Source organism: Cornus florida, unplaced genomic scaffold (genome assembly GCF_030987335.1).
Source record: "Cornus florida cultivar Cherokee Brave unplaced genomic scaffold, ASM3098733v1 CherokeeBrave_3.0.0_Hap2_Chr05, whole genome shotgun sequence".
NCBI lineage: Eukaryota > Viridiplantae > Streptophyta > Magnoliopsida > Cornales > Cornaceae > Cornus > Cornus florida.
In genome coordinates, this window is record NW_026775575.1 from 28,083,022 (window position 1) to 28,102,728 (window position 19,707).

Here is a 19,707-nt window from a genome sequence, read left to right on the forward strand (position 1 = left end):
TGGGAGCTTCAGGTCATGCAAGAGGAGTGGGGAAGATGAAAAATGAAATATCTCATCCCCCTTTTATAGAAAATCTCAAAAAGTGCCCCGAACGGGCCCCGCCAGGTCTGAAAAAGTAAAATTTGAGCAGACGCGCTCAAATGGCAAAACTCTATGAATGAAAAAGATTCAAAATGAGAAAATATGAACAACGGAAGAAAGGGCGTCGAAACCTGAGTCCCAAGTAGAAAGTTATGCCCCAAACAAGTTTGGCACTAATCGGGGCCAGAAACCCTGAAACTGGAAAACAACGACTAGAAGGAAATCCTAAGAGTACGCGACTCGATGAAAAGTGAAAATGAATCCCATACTAGAATCCAAGCCCAAAACAAGGCATTTAGCAATAACTTTCATTAATTGCACAATGGCCCCTCCAAAAAGTGAGAACTGCGCTAATGGCCCAAAATGAAAATATATTCCAAAAATATTTTCTTAAAAACATCTGAAATAAAATATCTTCAAAAGATATTTATGAAAAACACCCCAAGAAAAGAAAAAGTTTCCAAAGAACTTTGCATTTATGCCCCTATGAACACCGGGAGTAACCAGAGTACCTCATACGTATTTCGTGGAAACCACTTAGAATGAAGATACATGAAGTCAAAAACCAACTCCGAACACAAGAAGTGTGGTTACGCCAATAAAGTGACAAACGGGGAAAAAAACAAAATAGGGAAAAAGACGAAATAGGGAAAAGGACAAAAAGTGAATAGTGTCAAAAAACAAAAAATGTGGAATTGACTCAGTCCTCAAAGGAAGTTGTCAATCCAAAGAAAAGAGTCTCGGAAATCACTCCAGAGTACTCGAGACGACACTAAGCGACGAGGAACTGAACTCAGAAAGGAAAAGATTAACGGAAAAAAAAATATCCATGAAAATCTGAGAAAGGGAAAGGAATAAAAATGACCGGGTCATTACACTTTTTGTATTGTATTTGACATGTATGAGATAAGGCCGGAGGCCAATTGCATTTATATTGCACCTAATGTAAATTTTGACTTCATGAAATACTATGAAAATATTAAAAAATTCATGCATGGGGTGTCATTTTGAGTTTCCCCATGTTTTAGCATGCTCTGGATGCTTGAACGAGGTTAGGGAATGTTTTGAAACTTGTCCGGGTCAATTAGGAAGCATCCGTAGCCTTAGAACTCAGCCCGCGCACCGTCAAACAAGGCCCGAGGGGGCACCTGGCGGGGGCCCGGGAGGGACCAGTAGGGCCCCGCACATTTCCCACGGTTCTGCCCATTTGGGCTGGCGCCCGCGGGTTTTGGGCGGGCGCCCGTGGGTTTTGGGCGAGCGCCCGCCTTGCTTTTGGGCTCTGCACCTCCAACTTCGGTTCGTCGTATCTCCCTTGTTTTAACTCCAAATTAGTCCGTTCTTGAGTCTAAACTGACCGCGTCAAAATAAGCTTTCCAATGATTCCAATTAGAGCTTCAGATTCCATTTGTACCTCAAGTTATTCATATTTTAGTAAAGTAGTGTCAGTTTTTGGCTCGAACCGGAATAGGGTTTCCCTTCCTTGACTTCAAGACTTGATATCTTCTTCGTCCGGACTCCAAATCAAGTCATTCTTGAGTCCATTTTTATTAATTTTTCGTTGTCTTTTCAATGGTATACTTGATAGCATCCATTTCACCATGAAATGACTATTTTTCCCCTAGGGCTTAATTATTATCTTTCCGATCTCTTGCTTCCGCACTTATCCCTTTGGATTCCGTGACCTCATGGAAGGTCATCTTAGAGTTTTAGAGGTGTGTTGTGCCTTGAGAGACCGTTGTCTTGTTTCTAACTTCCGCATCTTGGATCCAGTTCGGATCATCACAGGACACACTGAGTTGAAAAATCCAGAGTCGTCATAGACCCCAACTAAAATATGGTCCACTACTTAGTTACAACTAATTACAAGACACACAAGCAAAATTTTAAATAAAACATTTAATTTGGTATATAATTTTTTTTCTCCAACCAACTGGCTTAAGTGGCAGCCTTATCTTTATAACTTTTGTTACACAATAAAGAATCCGGTATTTGGTTTGTTCGGTGTATCAAACACATCACAGTCGTTCGTGATTTGCTCTGCATCAGCCACCATGGTCATCCGTGTTGTACACGCGCAAACACGGACGACTTTGGTGAGGGTGGCATCCATATTTTCTCAAAATAAGAATAGCATATACTCATACTCCAATTACACAACTAAATTTGTCAATGTCGGGGCCTTCCACGTGGCAGCTTTGACTCATCATCTTCAACACCGAACCAACTCACCGTAAGCCCAAATGGCATCATTTCTACATTCTTCTCTCTCCACACCACTCCTAATAAATCACACGAGAACTAACTTCTTGTTTGCTTCTTCAACCCTTCTATACGATTCTATGCTCAAAAAACTACTATGGTCTTCACCAGTTCGTCACTTTGTCTCTCACCATCATAAATCTGCTACAGAATACTCTTATATTCGTCGTGTTTCTTCACTTTCTGGGCCTTTCTCGGTCATATCTCGTCGACCCATTCACTCCTTCAAGGTCCTGGCCATGGCAGAACAAACCCAAAACCCCACATCGCAGACCCACAAGCACACCAATCGTCTTGCGGCCCAGCACAGTCCTTACCTTCTTCAACATGCTCATAACCCGGTGTGTATGGGAAAACTCTTTTTTAATTCTCTGTTTGGTTGATGAGAAAGAAGGGTAGGAAAACAAAAGGAAAATTGAGTCCTGTGTTTTTCATTTAGGAGCCAAATAAACAAGAATTCAACTCGTTCTGCCTAATTATTATATATTTTACTTGCTTGAGGAGAGGTTTTTCAGCTTGGGGAAACACAAAACATGTAGATTCATAGTATTCATTTTTGTCTTCTTTTATTTGCCTCGGATTCATTGAGATTCAATTTGTCAATTTGTTTGGACCTTTTTAAACTAGATTTTTGATTGCGAGCCCCATTTTTTTTTTTCCTATGAATATGATTGTGTGAAGGTCAATTGGTATCCATGGGGTGAAGAGGCATTTGAAGAAGCTCGCAAAAGAGACGTGCCCATCTTCTTATCAAGTACATTCTATTTTTCCTTGGTCGAATCCAGTTTCCTGCAGTTGATTAGCTAAATTATTGGACTAATATGTAATGGGTTTTAATTTTCTGGGGTGTTTATATATTTGAAGTCGGATACAGCACCTGCCATTGGTGAGATTTTGCCCCTCTATCCTGAAATTCATCTTTCTTCTTAAAGGTTATGGCTAAAGGCCGATTTATTTTCTATATTATATATATATATATATATATATATATATATATATATATATATATATATATATATATATTATATTTGTTGGGAAACCATGGATTAGGTGTCATGTAATGGAGGTGGAATCTTTTGAGGATGAAGGTGTTGCAAAATTGCTGAATGACTCGTTTGTCAGTATCAAGGTGAGTAATCATAGTTAATCTGGCCCATTCAGTTTTAGATAGGTTAATTACCTCATATTTTAACTATTTCGATGGATACTGTTTTATGCATTTACAACAGGTAGATCGAGAAGAACGACCAGATGTTGATAAGGTAAGTACTAAGTATGTGAGCCTATAATTATATAACTAGTACTTTCCAAGAATTGTTTTGATCCAAGCTCTGAGAGTTTTTCACATATTTCAACTGCAAGTTATCTTGCACACACAACACACACACAGAGAAAGGAGCTGCCACTATATAATTTGTGCGTAAATGTTAGCTCAGTAAGAAATAGAAGAAACTAATTGGTGGTTCCCCACTATGTGAATGTTTGGTAACTGAAGGCGCTCATGCAATAGTTCTTATAATGAGGTTGCAATTTTCATGACAGAAAGTGTCCAGAAAATCACAGAAGCACTCATTTGTTGGTTATATGAATTTCACTTTGCATTTACATTTTGATTTGGAACATAATCAAACAACCCAGGAAAACAGGGAATAATTAGTGGTGTACACTACTGAGAGAGCTCTTTTATCTTTCCAGGTGTATATGACATATGTGCAAGCTTTATACGGTGGTGGTGGTTGGCCATTGAGCGTCTTCCTTTCAGCTGATTTGAAGCCTTTGATGGGTGGAACTTACTTTCCCCCAGATGATAACTGTGGAAGACCTGGGTTTAAAACTGTACTTAGGTAAGGACATTTTGGTCCACAACTCTAATTTGTTTTGGTGGCACATATTTGAGTTCGGGTTGAATTCTCAAATCTTAATGCTTTCTAGTCTAGTCTACTGTCGTGTTGAATTTATTTTTTTCTTCTGCTTTTCTTTCCCATTCACTTATTCACATTCTATTTCAGAAAGGTGAAGGAGGCTTGGGATAGCAAGAAGGACGTCCTTGTTAAGAGTGGAGCTTTTGCTATAGAACAACTGTCAGAAGCATTGTCTGCGTCTGCAATCTCAAATAAATTGCCAGATGGGCTTCCACAAACTGCATTGACCCTATGTGCAGAGCAGGTAAGATCTTGCCATGTTAGGAGAATTGCTGTTCATTTGTTCTTCTTTGTCAGGTGTTGTACTTTGTAAGTTCATTTGATTGAGCATGCTGGTTAGTTAATCCTTGTTGGGAGAGGGATCACCCTCGTTTTCAGACAAAAGTGCCCTGCTGCTTTGTGCTTCGAAGAATTGTATTTACGCCTTGGCATCCAGTATAGATGAATCATGTTTTTTTCAAGTGTATTGTGACTCCAGCTACATCAAGCTTAGTTTCCCCATTGGTCTCATTCTTGGAGTCTAGAGACAATGCATTATTAAGCTTGACTTACCTGCCTTGCATCAGAACCTATAAACCTTAGATATTTCCACTATAATGGTACTTGTGTAATATTTGTGCTTGAATATCTTAGCTGGACACCATGGGGTCTTCCGCAATTTTTCATGCCTCTTGTACAAATGATTTGAACTTCCTCCATTAAAAATCTCCATATGCCTGTTATATCCATTGTATATGAATTACTTCTTCCAAAATGTCTCAGACTTTTTCAGTTCATTTAAAATTTGTTTTTATTGATGAGGTTGACATATTTTTTTTTTACCTGATTAATAATTTTTTTTTTTTTTAATTTATTTTATTATTGTTGGAGTCGACATATTTTGTTTACCTGTTTCATCCCAGTATTTTAGTTAAAATCATTTTGGGGGTCGCACCATGTAATTTTCCAACTAGGTTTTGGAATAGTGCTGTAACCTATCTGTTTGCATTGGGAATCTCCTTTTTTCAGTAGTTGAATGGTTTATGTTTCAAGGAGAAACATAATATTGATTGACCATCAGAACTGGAATTCTTATGGAATTCCACTCTCTTAATTTTGCTGCTGCTGCAGTGAAGTTGCTTGATCTACTTCACATTTGTGTTAGCTTGGACCCCTCTCTCTTTCTCCGCTCCATACAACAATATAGTTTTTCTTCTAATTGTTCTCCTCCATTTCTGTCAAGCTTGCAAAAAGCTATGATACAGAGTTTGGTGGGTTTGGTTCTGCCCCCAAGTTCCCTAGACCAGTCGAGATTCAACTAATGATGTATCATTCAAAAAAGTTGGGGGAAAATGGAAAATCAGGTGAAGCAAAGCACAGTTTGAAAATGGTCTTGTTTAGTTTGAAATGTGTGGCAAATGGCGGCATCCATGATCACATAGGAGGCGGTTTTCACAGATACAGTGTGGATGAATGCTGGCATGGTATTTACTCCCTCAAGAATTCTCTTCTAATTTCTAAGTTCTAATCGTTGCATTCTTAGCTGCAACTGTCACCACTAGTAATGCTTGCCACCTTATTTAAGTTTGTACCCCTTTTTTTCACTAATTTATGGGGGATATTTGCATATTATAACACGACAGATTTGTTGAAACAACTGTACTCTTTTGCAGTTCCACATTTTGAGAAAATGTTGTATGACCAAGGGCAGCTTGCTAATGTTTATTTAGATGCCTTTTCCATCACCAAAGATGTATTCTACTCGTGTACATCTCGGGACATTCTTGATTATTTGAGAAGAGACATGATTGGACCCAATGGCGAAATCTTTTCAGCAGAGGATGCTGACAGTGCTGAATTTGAAGGAGCTGCAAGGAAAAAGGAGGGTGCTTTCTACATATGGACCAGTAGTGAGGTATATCTTTTCATTCTTTTTTCTGTTTGGGAGTTAAATGGTCTTTCTTTCTCTGCAAGTTAGGTCGAGGTCAGCTGAACCACTATGAGAGTTTGGTCTGTCGAGAGCCCTGAACTTCAATCACCAAATCAAGTACCTCCTCGTATCCCATCTCGCGGATGCCACATGGGGTAACACATATCCGTTATCAAAAATCCAATAGTACCATTAGTGGGAGAGTTTTTTCAAGTCAATAAGAGCCCTCCAAGCCGCTCTTGACATGGGCATTGAATAACATTGTTCGCCTGAGGGCTATCAATTAAGGGAAAGACGTGCATCTCAAACCAGGTCTCCAACCAGCTCGACACAAACCATCAGGAGCTTGCTTAATGAACAGAAGGTTTCATTATATTTTTGCAGTATGTGCATATTTGATGTGCATATATTTGTATGTCACTTGTCATTTTTTCAACGAAGCCTGGTTCGTGAGGAATTTCTTGCACACCAGACTCATCAATTTCTCATTTATTGCAACAAGAGATAGCTCGATTGATCAAAACAATGGGAGTTATCAGAACGAATGTCTCCCCCCTGTTTGCTTTCATAATCAGTATCGTAGTCAGCTTCCCTAAGTGCCTCTTCGTTCCTAGATCATTACCTCAGGATGTGGTACAGATTGGTTTTTGGTTTGTGGTACCAGGTATAGAATGATCGTGTTCATCAACGGTAAATGGGAAACATGAGTCAAAGTTGATGCTGTGGTTTTTTTTTTCAATAGTAAACCCCTAAAATTTATTTTTTCAATCACCAGTATACTCCTAAAAAGCCGGTGAATTTTAAGTTTGAATCCCATTTTTACAATTTAAAGTTTCTAATTGTTTCCAGTTCACTTCTTACCAACTAATACCAAGTATTTAAGTATGTTAACTATTACTGGTCATATATTTTTAAATTATGGAATGCTAAACTATTTAAGGGGAAAAACAAACAAACAATTACTCGTGTACTCATAAAGCAATTTATAATTTGTGAATTAGTCACAGAGTTGTTACTTCTCTTAAATAATACATGAACTACCAACTACTACAGAATACAGACTACAGAAAGGCTTGTTACGTTCCAGTTTCATATGTGTCTGTTTTACTATTTAAAGTTTATGTTAAGCAATTACTACTAGATAGGACCGATGGATTTGGGTACTTGTGTTGGGTGCGGGTATGCATCCATGCATTGGACGTGTCAAACCCTCAAAGAGGACACATGAAAACTGCTACATATTCATATAATTTAGAAATTTTATTTTATTTTCTAGAGTAAAATAATGTCTTTATGTAACATAGTATCCATTATAGGCATTTCATTTATTTTGAAGCAATAATATAATAAAATTGAGATGTTTGATATGTTTCTTTTAGGTGCATGTCTAACCAAAAGTGTCAAGACACATATCTCATACCCATTTTCATGTATGGTGTGTCTGACACAGGTATTCACTTACTTTTGAAGAGTACATGTGACATGGAGTAGGAGTAAGTACCAGCTAAAGAAAAATAAATAAATAGAAAACAGAAGTTGGAATAGTCATGGGTTAAAAAAAGTTTGATTTTGGTTGAGTGAGATAGAAAAGATATGATAGCATGTGCTTTAAATAGCCTTAAATAGTGCATCTCGGCAAGAAATAGGATTTATGAAACTGAACACTAATGCTACGTTTGGTGTGTAGGAATGGAATGGAATGCTAGTGGGAATGGAATGAGAATGAGAATGGAATGGAATGGTGATTCTATTATTTGGTTGTAAATATGAAATGTGTAGGAATGGAATGATAATAACCATTCTAGTGTTTGGTTGGACCAATTTAAAATTTAGAATGGAATAAATTTCTAATTGAATTCTCCAAAATATCCCTCTTAGTAACAAATAAATTAAATTAACAAAATGATAATAATTTTTTAAAAACAAATGGTGGCAGTGGTTGTGGTGGATGGTGGAAAGCGGTAGTGGTGTAGGTGGTGGTGTTGGAAGGCGGCGGTGGTGGCAATAGTGGAAAGTGGTGGCAGCAGCGGTGGTGGTGGAAGATGGAAGTGGTATTGGTGGAAGACGGTGGCAGTAGTGTGGTGGTTGTGGTGGAAGGAGATAGTGGTGTGATTATGGTGGCGGTGGAAGGCAGTGGAGGTGGCGGTGGTGGTGGTGGAAGGTGGTGACGATGGTGGTGGTGGCAGTGGCGGTGGCTGCGACGGCGGTGGTAGTGGTGGAAGGTGGTGGCAGAGGTGGAAGGTGGCGATGGTGGTGATGGAAGGTGGTGGCGATGGTGGTGGTGGGGGTGGCGGTGGTGGTGGCTGCTACGGCGGTGATGGTGGAAGGTGGTGGTGGCGGTGGTGGTGATGGAAGGTGGTAGATGGCGATGGCAGTGGTGGAAGGCGGCGGCGGCAGCGGTGGCGGTGGTGGAAGGCGGTGGCGGCGATGGTGGTGGTGGAAGGAGGCGACAGTGGTGTTGGGCTGTGGCTGTGGTGGTGGAAGGTGGTGGTGGTGGTGAAAGGTGGTAGCGGTAGCAGTGGCGATGGCGATGCTGGTGGTGGTGGAAGGCGGTGGTAGTGGTAGTGGTGGTGGTGGTGAAAGGCGGAGATGGTTGGTGGTTTATGGAGTTGGAATATGAGGGTTTTTTGGAAAGTCGATTTTTTAAAAACAATTACTTGGGAATGGAATTGCCATTCCATAGGTTTAGTTGTGGAATGGATTTTCATTCCCAGGAATGGATTTTCATTCCAATGGAATGGCCATTCCATTCCATTCCATTCCTGCACACCAAATAAAGGATTGGTTGGAATGGGCATTCCATTCCATTTCATTCTTGCACACCAAACGTAGCATAATAGTTGGAGAAAGGTTGTGTTCAGTTTATTTGTAAATTAAAAATATTTAAAGACAGCTAAAATATGTGAGTTTGCCATTTCAATTATTAGTTGAGATGAAAATTAGATTAAACAAAGATTAAATTCTAGTTGAGATCAGAAAAAACAAAGGAATAGAATTGGAAAGAGTTAAAAAATAAAAAATAAAAATAAAAATAAAAAGAAAAAAAGAAAAGAAAAAAGAAATAGCACTAGAATAATACGTGCCTTCTATTTGTTGTTTTTGTACATATTTAAGAAAATGATAATACAAAAGAAGTTTTAAAAATTAGCAAAGTTTTGGTTAGATGACAAGATCTTAAGTTCGAGATCATATTTATATGTGATTCATTATTATTATTATTATTATTTGTTTTAAATAGAAAATATTAACTTAAACCCCATAAATTAAATTACATCAAAATTTTGACCCATAGTGTGGACCTGACAGACCTTATATTTTGTTGTTTAAGCCTCCAAAACAGATACAAAGCCCCAATATGAGTTTCAGATGATTAAGAGAAAGTGGAAAAGAGCGAAGAAATTTTAAATGTGACATGACATACCGAGACCCACGTCTTTGACTGAATCAGGTCGTAGTGGCCATTAAACTAAAGTAACTGTCATTATGCAATGGTAATGAAACAAAATTTTAGTCATGCTTCTTTACCATTCTGTTACAGACATTACATATTTGGTTTTCTTCTCTCACCATTAATCATGGCATAATGGTGTCCGCATGTCGAAGTCATTACATAATGGCTTATACGTATATGGGTTTCTCCAAAGAGGAGTTGTGGGGACTATACTTGCTCTAGTTGTAAATTCTAGTACTTATTATGGCTTTCGGTCATTGCGTGTTTCCTGAAGATTCCCCGATGGTAAGGTAGTGAAGAAGTAATATTGATGGTGTTTTTTTTGCAACAAGTATATAATTAATATATATATATATATATAAATAAGGAGGTGTCCTAAACAATTTTTAATTAATAGTTCATAACATTTTACTGCTTGGTCTGTATGTTATATATTTTGTTTACCTTATTTTTTTTCACCTGCTTTGTTTCTGCCAAGGTCGATGACATACTTGGAGAGCATGCAACTCTTTTCAAGGAACATTATTACATAAAACAATCGGGGAATTGTGACCTCTCTAGAATGAGTGATCCTCACAATGAATTCATGGGAAAAAATGTGCTCATAGAGAGAAACAGTACTTCCGCAATGGCATCAAAATTTGGTTTGTCCGTTGAGAAATATCTTGAAATTCTAGGGATCTGTCGTCAAAAACTTTTTGATGTGAGATCGAAACGACCGCGGCCGCATTTGGATGACAAGGTATCATATCTTACTCATCAAAAGCATTTATCTAACGCTGTTCAAATATTATCCTACTAATCGTGCACATTATGACTTGCTAGGTAATTGTCTCATGGAATGGACTTGCAATTTCATCTTTTGCCCGAGCTTCTAAAATTCTCAAGGGTGAATCTGAAGGGACCAAGTACAACTTTCCTGTTGTTGGTTGTGATGTAAGATTTCATCCTATCTGGCTTGATGTGTGGTTAGCTTTAGGTCTGTGTGATTCATTCTATGATATCATTTTCAAGAGAGTGGTAATCTAATTGATCGATTATGAGGCAGTTGCTCTGCATGTATTTTTGATCATTTCTCACAATGTGTTCGTGAATTTCAGCTGAAGGAGTACATGGAAGTTGCGGGGAAGGCAGCATCTTTCATCAGGAAGCAGCTTTACAATAAGCAAACTCGCAGACTGCAACATAGCTTTAGGAATGGCCCATCTAAAGCACCAGGATTTTTAGATGATTATGCCTTTCTAATTTCAGGGTTGCTGGACCTTTATGAATTTGGTGGTGCAATCTTTTGGCTGGCATGGGCAATTGAACTGCAAGACATCCAGGCAAGAATTATTGACCCGTGCTTTTCGCATAGGAACAATTTATCAGTTTGTTTTTTCATCTCTAATTTTCCTAAAATTATTATTTTCAGGATGAGTTGTTTCTTGATAAAGAGGGAGGCGCTTATTTTAATACCCCAGGGCAAGATCCTTCTGTTCTACTTCGTGTGAAAGAAGATCACGATGGTGCCGAGCCATCTGGAAACTCAGTCTCAGTGATCAATCTTGTTAGATTGGCCTCCATGGTTTCTGGCAGTAGGTCGGATCATTACAGGAAAACTGCAGAGCATCTTCTGGTTCGCCCTTGTATCACAAAAATGTTTCGCATGTTGAGCTGAATCAACTTTAACACGTACTCTAACCAATTATCTGGCTTTGATGTAATGATTCTACAGGCAGTTTTCGAGACAAGATTGAAAGAGGCTGCTATGGCTGTGCCTTTGATGTGCTGTGCTGCTGATATGCTATTTGTCCCTTCACGGAAGCAAGTTGTCTTGGTAGGGAACAAGTCGTCTTCAGAGTTCGAAAACATGCTCTCTGCTGCCCATGCATCATATGATCCCAACAGAACTGTGAGTATTTCATCAATATTTTATTTCAATCCGAATACACGGACCTCATATGTTAATGCATCCTGGTGCAACGTATTGCCAGGTAATTCACATAGACCCGGCCGACGCAGAAGAGATGGAATTTTGGGACGGGAACAATGATAAGATTGCCCTAATGGCTAAGAATAACTTCGCTGCTGACAAGGTGGTTGCTCTTGTGTGCCAAAACTTCACTTGCAGCCCTCCTGTCACTGAACCCGGCTCTCTTGAAGCTAAGCTCTCTGACAATCTTTAAAAAGGGCTAGTCTATTCCATGAGGCTCCCACCATTGGCGCCTCTTCCGCCTATAGTATAGACGTGCTGTGACCATAAATATGGATATATGAACACAAGTTCAGTTCTGGTGAAAGTGGGGTTGTATAGTGGTTTTATATGTATGACATTTTTTTTTTTGGGGTCATGAGGTTGTTAATACTGGAGTTTTGAAGTATCTGTTATGGTTAACAGGTATGTGAGTGTTGTGACTGTCCTAGAAGTGAGTTTTAATTCATTACTTGGAAATATAATTCATACGTTGGACATTCATATGTGCAGCATGTTTTGTATAGGTTCATATACATTGTATAGAAGTGAGGTCTTTTTTTTTTTCTTTTTTTCTTTTTTTTTTTTTCACTTCAATTTCAAGCTGTCAACAAAATCAACACAGTTTTTCCCAGATTTACAATTTTGCCCATTTACCGAGAGACCAAATAGGAGTATCCCAGATTTACAATTTTGTTCATTTATTCAAAATAACAAATTTTTTAATATTCCTCCTATCATTCATGTTGCATTTGGGAATACTGAATCGAGTAGCCCTATTACGAAATACTAAATTGGTGAGCCTCATAGAGCTTTGGTAAGTTGAAATTTGGAATTATTGAATCAGTGAGACTAGGAATTAATCAGTAAGATGAAATTTCGTGGAGTAATCGGTAAATTGAAATTACGTCCAATTTCAAATCGAAGTCATGCCCACTTGGGGTTCATAAGCTAATGTGGGAATGAGGGACAAGTATCAACAATGAACTACATACAATTGTGAACAAATTACATGGAACACATGTTTGCTCCACATTTGCTGATTATCTTATTTTACAATCACAATTATTAGTAGTTGCTAAGAATGCATTTCAGTTTGCATTCTTACCTTTACATGAAATCCGAGCATTTACCAGTCCATCCCACCCAGCTATCATGCTTCTGCATAATAGACGGTACACATCTATCAGAGTGGTATTGGCATACATAATAATTAGTAAAGAAAAAAAGAAAATCCATAGGGTCTGTTTGGCAATCATTTATGCTTTGTGTTTGTTTTTTGTTTCGGACAGTGTACTGTAACGAAGCAAAAATACGAAATGTGTTTAGTAACATTTGTTGCGATTTGAATAATATCTTAATGTTCTAAAAAAAGAATAGTACCTTAGGAAAAACACTATTTACAAATAAAAAATAATAATAAAATAACCTTTTCAACTAGCCATTTTTTTTATTTTTCAAACTTGCTACACTTTTTTTTACTGTTGCTTCAAAAAATCTTGCAACAAATATAGCACCTACTTAATGTAAGATTGCCAAGAGCAGATTTTCTCCATGCCTTGAGATTTTAGAACTGCAATGATGAACAATTTCACATGTTTTACACAACATTTACAAGGACAAGGCACTAAAGTAATGACATGGAGAATGTCACTGTATTCACCATCATAAAATCCATAAACCAGGATGTTCTTTGCAATATCATATTGGACTATTTCATAAAGGTATCCTGTAAACATTAGTTTCAAATTCATAAATTAAGCTCGTTACAAACCAAATAAATCAATAGATAATATAAATATGTGCATATCCGAGCCCGAAAATAAAATAAAAAAGTTGGGGGTTTGATCGAGAAAGGGTCATTAGGCAAATGTTGGACCGGAGGTGCACCATTTCGTTGTCCTTCCACCAAAAGGAGCGGGAGGTTTGACGCTGGCTGTGCTCTGTGAAACCAGCCTGACGCTATGTCCTCCTTCGACTAGGACCCATGACCCAACTCCTTACTTAGACAGGGCGAGCCGAGAAAGTTTCACCCCACCGGGCCCCCTTCTGATTCAGACAGACCTACAACCAACTTAATGCCCTCACTGGAGTTACAGGCTTTCGTGACTAAGCCCGGCGAGCTAAATCAGCTTAGGCACGTGTATATGAAGGCCAAGTATTTGTTATACTTGAGCGATGTGGGACAAGAACTCGGGTTTTATATGAGTTATATAATGTAATGAGCCTATTGTCTCTTTTCTACACATATTTCAATGCCCCCAAGTCAACAAGTTACAACTCTTCATCAAATTCATAGTTGCATTACTACATCTTTATTCTTCCTGAAGCACCTACTTAAGCAAAATTGTCATATATATATATATATATATATATACATATATAATGTAATGAGACTATATCCTTTCTTCTTTACACATATTTCAAAATAAAAACATCGAAGATTGAAACCGAAACATTTTGAGGAACCAATTTTTTGTTGGTAATTTTTTAGGTTCCACTTTTCGGGTGAATGGAAAGGGCCTGCGTTGTGGGCGTGCCAGCAATTGCTATCGTTCCAAAGTAAAGCTCCAAACAATATTCCAGTTGAAGTTTGGGATCAGACGATTGTATAAAGGACTGGAATAACCACTTTCAAAGGTTTTTTTTACCTTGAAAAATGACTTCTGGACTGTTTTATAGCTAGTGGAAAGAAAGACGATATTGAAAGTGCAGGACTTACAATTAAAAGTACTATAGACTACTTGCTGGAAAGTAGGAAAAGAAAGTGCTAGACTTAAATTAGACATAATTGAAATACATTACTGGAATGTAAAGATACATTAAATGAAATTGATAAGCAAAGATGATGTACTGTTGTATGTATTGAACATGGTTTGCATGTTAAGCTTAAGTACTCTATTTATAGAGCCTTCTTGCAGCAGTTGGAAATGTAGTAGTTTCAGCAACTTCCACTTGGCTGATTTTCTAACCTTCTCCTAATGTTGACACGTGTAAAATCATTTTCTCTCATGACTTACAACTTATAAATAATGGTCTTGGTGATTAAATGTATGTTTGCAAGCCTTGACCCACATTTTGGAACTGCCATAAATGGAAAGGCGACAGTTTTTAGCAGTAGTTGAGAGACTTCCACCATATCCCCTAAAAATTTCCACAATTATGAGTAGTGGACAGTTTTGATACTAGTTGGAGTTGATCATTCCACTTGGCTTTTCCATAAGATCCCTTATGTTCCATGTTTTGTTTACTCTTCAACGTGCATAGACTCTTCTTCTTCATTTCAGACACCTTGTACGAGCATTTTAGCCACGTTGTCCATGATCATACAAACTTCTATCAGTTAGTAATGGCAGTTGGATGGAAGAACTAACAACCCACACTTTGCACGCTTGCAAGCTGCTAGGTGTCCCATGTCTTAATGGTTGCTTCTCTTACACAGAGTCCTTTCCTTCATAAAATTTTATACTGTATATATTATACACATGTGTCCATGTATGCACACGTTCCTCTCAATTTTTGGTGACTCCTTTAGCTGAACTTCTTTCATTAGCACATCTCCTCATCATGAAGTACCCCACAATCAAATAATTTCTGATGAGCACCGAAAAGTGCGCATTTAAACCCGTTAAGCTTAAGCATTCTAGTACCTTTATCTATCTTACTTTGCCGTTTTAGACTTATTACGTGTTATTTATATTTTCAGGCATTAATCCCAAAATTGAGCTAACTCAGCCAAATAAGAGCTTAATTGAAGCAATCCTGAGATAAACCAAAGGAGGGAGCAAAGTGGAGAAAGAAAGGAATAAAAAGGAATTAAGTTGTGCAGCTGAAAAGTTCGATCGATCCAACTTAGAGTTCGATCGATCGAACATCTATGATCGATCACAGTACTTCTCGATAGATCCAACCTTGGCCTTTGCTGAAATTCAAAGTTTGATCGATCCAACATCACCTTCGATCGATCGAACCCTATTTTGTCCTATTCAAATAATTGATCTTATCCACAGCTGTACGCCTACCAACCACTTTTGTCCTTTTCCCCATAAATATCTTCGAAATATCTCACCCTTGTCCTTATCCGGAGGAGTCAGACCACTTCGATCGATCCAAGATGCAGTTCAATCAATCGAACCCATCTTCAATCGATCCAAGTTAAGGTTCGATCGATCAAACTTCCTCCAGCGAGAAAAAGTTAAAGTCCAGCTCATTTATTCCGTCCTTCACCCAATCATTGGAGAATATGCCTTGCACGACCACAGCTCATCATAGGGTGTATTTGACCTACCTATATAAGGAATATGATACACTTTTTGGAGAGAATGAGTCTAGAGTCTCTTGTCACACATTGAAAATCATCTTGGAGGCTCTTCTTGGAGAGGAGGAAGGAGGGAAGCTAGAGCACCATTGGAGGAGATCTTCACTAACAAGGAACAGCCATGGAGTTAGCCCTTGAGGGTTGGATCATCACTACCATGAGTGGCTAGACATCCTCTTGGGGCTAGAGTTAGCCCCAAGCATGCTTTCTATACTCTAATCTTGTGTATTATTGAGGGATTAGTGTTGTATGATACATCTTGATATTCATGTATATATAAATCTTGATTATTTCATGGTTTGTATGGTTTAATGCTTCCAATTGACTATTCTATTCTATCCATATGTCTATGTATGCTAGAGTAGGATATTCATGTGCTTATCTCTAGATTTAGTGTTTTTGATGCATGTCTATGTGTATTGATGCCATAGATCTAGAGATTATCAAGATGATATGCTTAATGAATGCTATTTTGGTTCATTTGATGGTTTATACCTATTCTTGATGGTTTGTGCCTCTCTCCTAGTCTAGATAGCTTTATTTTCATGCTAGTAGTGTAGATTTAGTGTAGTGGTAGTGTAATGTTAGATGGGAGGACAATCTACTCTTGATGTTTGATGTTCCATGCTTGTGAGTCCAAATAGCATATTCCTCTAATATTGTGTTGTATGTGGATTATGAGCTTAATGAAGGATTAATGACTAGTTATGATATGTTGTATCTTTCACATGTGTTTAGACAATTTATTCCTCTCCCAATAGATATTTTGTACCTCTCAAATGATGTTTAGATAATGCATGTTTAACTAAGTCATCCTTATGGATTGCTTGGACTATGAGCATAATGAAAGGTTCAATGACTTGATTTGATATTTTGTTCTCTTCATATGATGTCTAGACAATATATTCCTCTACCAATAGATGTATTGTGGCCTCACACATGTTGATTGAGACAATTTGCACTTGTTGAGTCACCCTTACCAATTGAATGTCTTTTACACACACAACATTGTTGCAACACATTCATTTCCCTCATTAGTCACTTGATTATGGTTTGGAATAGTATTGTTTGGTAGTGATCTCTACACCCCAAGACCTTTCCTTCTTACTTACTCTTTATCTTATTGCATTTTAATTAATTCTTTTCTAGAAGTAATCAACCAACCCAATTCTCTTTTGCAATCATTTGGTACGCTAGAGTCGAAGTTGAAATTCCAACACGTATAATCCCTTGGGACGATCCCTACTCACTCTTGCTACGTTAGTAGTGGTGTTGGTAGTGGTTTTTATAAATTTAAATTTGACATAAAAGGCTTTTCTTGAACCACACATTCACTACATTCAGTTTGGCGTATTAGAACGGCCGTCGTCAAGATTTTGGCGCCGTTGCCGGGGATTAACGGTTTTGTTGGAATTAAACTAGACAATTGTGTTCATTAGATTGCTTCTAATTTTATTTTATTTTCCATTGCATATTCTTTTCTCTTGATTCTCATTATTATTTGTTCAATTAGGTACTTGACTACAAGGAAGGCGAACTTTGGAACTTAAAGCAATCATTGGAGCTTAAAAGCTAAATTTGGAGTTGAAGTGCTAAAGGACCATTGTGAGCAATTCTTGGCACTCTTGTATTTTAATTGTTTCACTTCTTTGTATGCTTGTGATAGCCCTTGTTGAGGCTCATTTTATTGCTAAATTTTTGTCCAAGCATAGGCCCTTGTTGAGGCCAATTTTTTCTTGCATTTGGGTTTTAATTGTGAATGTAGGAATTGTTTGATCCAAGTTTGGGGATGAATTACATCTCTTCACCTTATGCTCCTCCTTCACATTTTAATCCTTATGAGATTGAGTCCAATTCATTTCATGCATCATCTTATTATGGACTTGATCACTCATTTAATCCTTCTTATGACTATTGCCCTCCACCACCATTTTATGATGAATCAATTCCACCACCTTCTAAGTACTCACCCGGATTTGAAGAAAAAGTGTTAGCTTTACTTGATGTGCATATTTCACACACTTCACTTATTAATTCTCATTCTCAAACTTTAGCCAACTTAGAAGCTCAAGTTGAGCAAATTGTAAGTACTCTTTCTCATCAAGAGGAGGAGGAAGAGGCAAATGAAAAAATGGCAAGAACTTCAATGTATATAGATGAGGATGATGAGAGTGAGGAGAATGAAACAAGTGAGCTAATGCCTAGCACTCTATCTTGTATAGAGGAGAAAGTGGCAAGTGAGTTAGTGGCTAATCCAATAGAACATAACATGATTAATGAGGACTTTTCTTGTTTTGATTATGATTTTATCTATGGTATGGCTACTCTAGAGAGTAAGGATATGTTGACCACACTTGAGGTAGGAGAGAAGGAGGAGGAACTTGTTGAAGAGGGCCTTCCTTCTATTATCTTTAATGACCTTCTTGAGGAGTGTCTTTTGGAAATGTATAAAAATTGTGGTTTTGACTTTAAAAGCTCTAAAAATGAAATAAACTCTCTAATGGACTCCTTAGCTTACTTAGAAGGTGAGGAAATGGTAATCTATGAGGAGGAGAAGAGGGATGAAGAGAGGGTGTTTCTTATTAATCCAAATGAGTCTTTGAAAGACAATGCCTCACCAATTATTAATATGGATGATCATTTGAATGTGTTTCAAGAACACAACAAAGAGGCAAGCCTAACCATGATTGATTTTGTTTTCAAGACCGTGGATGAAAGGAAAAATATCATCTCTTTTATTTCTTTTCAAGTCATTCTTTTGGAGGATGATTTTATTGTCATAAGTGGGACATTAAATGAGAAAAGTGAAAAGAGGGTCAATAAGGATGTTTCATATCCAGTTTTTGATTCATTTGATTAGTGAGTTGACCTAACGTCTTGCTAGAGACGTTAAACACTAGTATTCGTAGAGTTTCACAACTCTATTCCTCCCTCATTTCTTTTTATTTTTCATTCTTGTGTACGTTCTTCCATTTATTTTTCAAATTTTCATTCTTGTTACCATCATTGGGGCTTAGCATAGGATTTTCTGCACTTTCAATTCAAAATTAGGCATTTGGTGCCAGTTCGATCGATCACAAGATCACCTTCGATCGATCGAATTGTTCTTCGATCGATCCAACATGTGGTTCGATCGATCATGAGTTCCAACACTTAGAAAAATTTTGGATCTGCATCCAAATTCCAAAATGCATGCTCTCGGGATCTCAAAATTTTCAAAAGTTCGATCGATCGTAAACCATTTCGATCGATCGAACTACCTTTCGATCGATCCAACATGTGGTTCGATCGATCATGAGTCCCAACACTTAGAAAAATTTTCAGGCCTCATCCATTTTTCAAAAATGCATGCTCTCGGGATCTCCAAAATTTTATATGTTCGATCGATCGAACTTCATCTCGGATTGATCACAGCTATATTCGATCGATCGAACTTCATCTTCGATCGATCACAACTTTGCCCCTTTGACCCTTTGACTTTTTAACTTTTTCCTATTTCTATTTTTATTTTATTTTATTTTATTTTATTTAGTTACTTCTATCTTGGTATTAAAAATAATATATATATATAATATTTCTTTTCTTTTATTTTATTTCCTTTTATCTTATTTCCAAAAATCCAAAAATATTTTGTTTAACTTTAATTTTTAATTTCGAAAAAAAAAAAAAAAAAAAAATTTGCATTCTTTATTTCCTTACATTTTTACTTCTTGCATTATTATTATTATTATTATTATTATTATTATTATTATTTATTCACTTGTCTTTTTATTTTTGTTTGTGTACATATTTGTTTTGTCTAAAAAAATAATA

The 19,707-nt window shown here is 37.4% G+C and overlaps 1 protein-coding gene across 1 annotated transcript; it reads left to right on the plus strand.

The window, feature by feature from the left end:
- The first annotated feature begins 2,309 nt into the window (after positions 1–2,309).
- Positions 2,310–12,080, plus strand: LOC132306218 (uncharacterized). Its single transcript, XM_059803538.1, has 15 exons — positions 2,310–2,681; positions 3,022–3,094; positions 3,205–3,226; positions 3,391–3,469; positions 3,570–3,602; positions 4,036–4,184; positions 4,350–4,506; positions 5,485–5,725; positions 5,915–6,156; positions 10,101–10,364; positions 10,448–10,558; positions 10,723–10,947; positions 11,037–11,240; positions 11,340–11,516; positions 11,599–12,080. The coding sequence occupies exons 1-15, from the start codon at positions 2,322–2,324 to the stop codon at positions 11,788–11,790; spliced, it is 2,529 nt and encodes an 842-aa protein (XP_059659521.1). The 5' UTR covers positions 2,310–2,321; the 3' UTR covers positions 11,791–12,080.
- The last annotated feature ends 7,627 nt before the right edge of the window (positions 12,081–19,707 follow it).